Source organism: Microcaecilia unicolor, chromosome 11 (genome assembly GCF_901765095.1).
Source record: "Microcaecilia unicolor chromosome 11, aMicUni1.1, whole genome shotgun sequence".
NCBI classification, from domain to species: domain Eukaryota; kingdom Metazoa; phylum Chordata; class Amphibia; order Gymnophiona; family Siphonopidae; genus Microcaecilia; species Microcaecilia unicolor.
Window position 1 is genome coordinate 46,762,085 of NC_044041.1, and position 5,361 is coordinate 46,767,445.

At 47.7% G+C, this 5,361-nt stretch overlaps 1 protein-coding gene across 1 annotated transcript; it reads left to right on the top strand.

Moving 5' to 3' along the window:
• Positions 1 to 1,241: 1,241 nt before the first annotated feature.
• FZD10 (frizzled class receptor 10) lies at positions 1,242 to 5,014 on the top strand. The gene has a single exon (XM_030218994.1). The coding sequence runs from the start codon at positions 2,270 to 2,272 to the stop codon at positions 4,022 to 4,024; it is 1,755 nt and encodes a 584-aa protein (XP_030074854.1). The 5' UTR covers positions 1,242 to 2,269; the 3' UTR covers positions 4,025 to 5,014.
• The last annotated feature ends 347 nt before the right edge of the window (positions 5,015 to 5,361 follow it).

Sequence of the window (5,361 nt, forward strand, 5' to 3'; positions counted from 1 at the left end):
TCGTAGCAAAAAAAAAAAAAATGTGTTATCATGTATCTCAATCTTCCTTGAAGTTTTGTAAGTGTAAGATGAAATAACCATCTGCATAAAAAAAATAAGAAACTTTGTAGAATGTTGCATTTAAAATTATATTTTACTTGCAATTTTGAAATAACAGCTGTCTTCTGAGAATCGTTTTTCAAAAGCCACCACCCAGCAACCTAGAGCAGGATTCTTCCCTGTGGTAGTCAAAATCAATAAGCTTCTTTTGAACTATGTGGCAAACTGAAGGGGACTCTTGGCCATGTTTTCCCCTTCCCCGGATTTCTTTGGTAAGATCTCACGATTTTTGTGTTTAAGTAAAGAAAAAGCTCTTATAAAGCCATTATAATCCTTATCAGCTTAATTTTGCTCTTAAAGATCCATTTGAAAGTTATGTGGAAAGTGTAACTGATGGGGAACTGATTTTATGCCGGGGTTTTATTGTCTACCGTATGCAAACCGTGCCAGCAGCATCCAGTCTCAGATGCAGACAGCAGTTTGCAAGTCTAGGTTTGACCTCCTTCTTTGTACCCTTTACGTGTAATCACCAGGAAACCTAACAGTTTATGCGCCTAGGGGTTATCCCTGAACCCCTAGGCGTATATAAAATTTCAGATGAAGTTTTTTTTTTAATTAGAAATAAGCTAGCGCGGTTCCAGTCTCCTCTATTTTTACACTGCCAGTGAAATAATCTGGGGTATTGGAAAGTGTCAAACTTTTATACATCGTTAAGTTTTTCCTCAGTTTGATGACATAACAGTATTTTGCTCCAACTATAAGACGCACAACCTGAAGTCCTGTATTTCCCAGTTTTGGGCAGGCCCTTCAGTTGATCTGCCCTTTCTGGACATGAGTAACTTATGTCCCTGAACGAAGACAGTCAAAGCAATGTGGCAAAGTTTGAAGTATTTCAGAACCCCCCCCCCCCCCCCCCCCCCCCAGATTCTGCAGTTTCGGGGTTTCTTCCTCGCCGCCCCCTCCCCCAAGAAAACACCATTCCAACCTTTTTGAGTGAAAATAGTGATGGTGTAATATAAAGTAACAAGTTAGCAGTGTTTAAAAAAATAGTTTATACTACTGGCACGGGGGTGGGGGCGTCAAGGGGCCCCAACAGCGCACCTCCCCCCCCCCTCCCCGCAGAGGGAAACGAGAAGCCTGTATTCCTTTAAAAAAAAATCTGCTCTCGTTTTGCCTCCTACCTGGATTGGAAGGGGTTAGAGAGATCGCGCAGTGGCGTGTCTAGATCTGGTTTTTAAACTTTCAGGGGGACGGGGAGGGGCGACTGAAAGAGCAGAGACAAGTGCTGACTGAGCCTCTGTGCGATGGAGGGAAGGGGGAGAGTCCCTGCAGGGGTCTTTCGGGAGGTCTTAAAGCGCATCGGCCCATTGGCAAACACTCGTCCTTTCGGCTCGCTTCACCTTTCTTATGCAAAGTAGATGTCGTATGCAAGGCGGATCTCTGCTAAGAGTTTTAGCCCGGGACACAACCCCTCTCCTCCCCTCCCAAAACAGCCACTACTACAGTCCCAGGAGCCGCAGCGTAGGACCTGAAGGGGAGGGAAGCAGCAGAGAGACCGAGAAACTCAACCCGGATCCGGACACGGAACTCGGACTTTTGGACTTACAAAAAAAGCGTGCAATTCGCCCGCACTTCCCTTTTCTTTGTTTGTTATCTCTGCCTCTCTCTCTCTCTCTTTTGCACGGGATAATCCTTCCTCCCAAGAAATCGCCCTGCAACTCTAGAACAGGGCTGGGGGAGCAAGTGCATCGCTCCGATTTCACAAAACTCCTTGGACTTTTGTTCTCTTCTGGAGGGAGAGAGCACGACACACGAACGATTGCCTTTCCGGGTGGCAAGGAGTGGGACGGGAGACTGTTGTGGGGAGGGGCGGGGGCTGCCTCCGAACTCTCCCCCCACTCCCTCCGCCACCCCTCTCTGCATCAGTCGGTTCCACCCAGCCTTGGATAAGGCTTCATTCACAGACTTTTACTGTAGTGAGGGGTGTTGGGGGAGCAAAAATGAACCGGTAATGTAGCACAACCTTTCTGGTGTCTGTTACAGCCAAGGGGCTTGGGGGCCAGGGAGGGGAAGGGTGGCAGATTCGCTTGGCTCGGTTGTAACCTCCTCCTCTGGGCTTCCCCTGCTGTGATGCTCTCGACAGTTTCCAGTGAAGTTATTGTGAGACTTGCAAAGTTGCTGTTTCTGTGGCTGGAATTGTGACTGCTGGGGGGGGGGGGGGGTGGCAAAGATGTGCCCCTTGAGGACACTGATCGGGGCCACTTTGCTGCTGTGCCATAGCAACTGGTTTTGCACTGGGATAAGTTCTATAGACTCCGATCGCCCGGGAGATGGCAAGTGTCAGCCCATAGAGATCCCCATGTGTAAAGATATTGGTTACAACATGACCAGGATGCCTAACTTGATGGGGCATGAGAACCAGAGGGAAGCTGCCATCCAGCTGCACGAGTTCGCCCCTTTGGTGGAGTACGGCTGCCACAGTCACCTGAAGTTTTTCTTATGCTCTCTCTACGCTCCCATGTGCACCGAGCAGGTGTCCACCCCCATCCCAGCCTGCAGAGTCATGTGTGAACAAGCCAGGCTGAAATGTTCTCCCATTATGGAACAGTTCAATTTCAAGTGGCCAGATTCGCTGGACTGTACCAAGCTACCCAACAAAAACGACCCCAACTACCTGTGTATGGAAGCCCCCAATAATGGCTCCGATGAGCCACCCAGAGGGTCCAGCATGCTGCCCCCCATATTCCGACCACAGAGGCCAAGCAGTGGCCATGAACTCCACCACAAGGACAACCCCAGCACCAAGGGCACCTGCGAGAACCAGGGCAAGTTCCACTTTGTGGGAAAGAGCGCTTCCTGTGCCCCCCTCTGCACTTCAGGGGTGGATGTTTATTGGAGTCAAGAGGACAAGAAGTTTGCTTTCATCTGGATTGCCATCTGGTCAATCGTGTGCTTCTTCTCCAGCGCCTTCACCGTCCTGACGTTCCTGATCGACCCTCAGCGTTTCAAGTACCCCGAGAGGCCCATCATCTTCCTGTCCATGTCCTACTGCGTTTATGCCGTGGGCTACCTCATTCGCCTTTTTGCAGGGGCGGAGAGCATCGCCTGCGACCGAGACAGTGGCCAACTTTATGTCATCCAAGAGGGCTTGGAGAGCACCGGTTGCACCATCGTCTTCCTGATCTTGTATTATTTTGGCATGGCCAGTTCTTTGTGGTGGGTCATTTTGACTTTAACTTGGTTCTTGGCTGCTGGCAAGAAATGGGGGCACGAAGCCATCGAAGCCAACAGCAGCTATTTCCACTTGGCAGCCTGGGCCGTCCCGGCTGTGAAGACCATCACGATTCTGGTGATGCGCCGGGTGGCTGGAGATGAGCTGACGGGACTGTGCTACGTCGGGAGCATGGATGTGAATGCCCTCTCTGGATTTGTGCTCATCCCTTTAGCTTGCTACCTGATCATTGGCACGTCTTTTATTTTGTCTGGGTTTGTGGCGCTCTTCCACATCAGAAGGGTGATGAAAACTGGTGGTGAAAACACGGATAAGCTGGAAAAGTTGATGGTGCGCATTGGGCTCTTCTCCGTGCTGTACACGGTGCCCGCCACCTGCGTCATAGCCTGCTACTTCTACGAAAGGCTCAACATGGACTACTGGAAAATCCTGGCCACGGAAGAGAAGTGTAAGGTGAACAACCAGACGAAAACCCTGGACTGCACCATGAGCACGTCCATCCCGGCCGTGGAGATCTTCATGGTGAAAATCTTCATGCTGCTGGTGGTGGGGATCACCAGCGGCATGTGGGTTTGGACTTCCAAGACCCTCCAGTCTTGGCAAAACGTTTGCAGTAGAAGATTTAAAAAGCGAAGTGCAAGAAAACCTGCCAGTGTCATCACGAACGGGGCTGTTTACAAAAAGGCCCATCTTCCGCCCAAAATTCAGCCCGGGAAATACGAGTCGGCCCTGCAAGCTCCGACCTGTGTATGAACTGGGGACAGCTACAGCTGTGCATTCTCAGAAATCGAAAATGCACAGAGGAACTGTCCAAACTGTAATTATTTAGTGTTTTTTGTCTAAAGACTGCTGGGCCAGTTAAGCTAAACTTATCCCATTGAATTCAGGGCCTCTCCAGAATGTAAAGGTACTTTTTGCTCTCTCTCTCTGGAAAGCCTTTTACTGAATGCAGAGTATGTTATAAATGAACTTTGATAACATTGGTTTCTGGTAAGATATTTAAACCATACTTTAAGTGAACCTAATGTTTAACAAGTTTGAATGTAATTGAGCTGGATTTCCAAGAGTTTTGTCATTTACAGGATGCAGACAATTGTTTTTGGAGGTTAGCAAGAAAGCTTTGCAAAGACAAATTTCACCTTCATTTTGGTTTTTCTCTCTTGTTTAGATGTAAACATTAATGAGATCAGCACTTGTTAGGAGTAGAACAGCAAATGCAGTTCAAAATTGAATTTTGGGAGTGGATTTTGTTTTAAACACATCAAAGTCTGGCTGCTGTGAAAAGCAATCTTCAGAGCTGGCCTTTCACTGTGAACAGCTCGCCCCTGTGCTGTGCCCAACACAAACACTCTGATTAAGAATGATGTGCAATACATTTTCCTAGCATGACATATAAAGAGAAACAAGTATTTTTCTCTGCATAAAAGCCACAAAAGGAGTGTCCTAACAAAGGAACCAAGGGGTTACACTTTGTGGCTTTTTAATGGAAATCAAGCTAATGTTATACACGTTTGGGCTGATTCAGGGAGGCAATGGGGGGAAGGAGGGGGATCAATTGAAAGGGGCCTAGAGGGGCTTATTGACTCTTTCTGTTGTTAAACAAATTCTAGCCATGAATAGCTTAAGCACTAGTTAGAACAGAGGAAAAACTTGGTACTTGGGCCAGCTCTTTCCTTTGCAAGGCGGTTTTAGGTTGTATATATTTGTATATATAATAATTTTTCATGCCTCACTATTTTATTAAAGAATAAAATGTTCTTTACTTTGATAATTTCTAGTTGCTTGTAATCTGTTTCGGTTTTGTGGTCTGTGTTTTCAACAGTGCCCCCTCAGGGGTCCTTTTACAAGGACGCGCTGAAAAATGGCTTGCGGTAGTGTAGGCGCAGATCCATTTTTTTTAGCGCGCCTGTAAAAAATGGACGTGCGGCAAAAATCGAAATTGCCGCGCGTCCATTTTGGGTCTGGGACCTTGCCGCCAGCCGTTGACCTGGCGGTAAATAATCTGAGCGGTAATGACCTACGCGCGCGCCAGAAAATAAAAATATTTTTCAGGTGCGTATAGCGGACACACACCAAAATTGAAATTACCG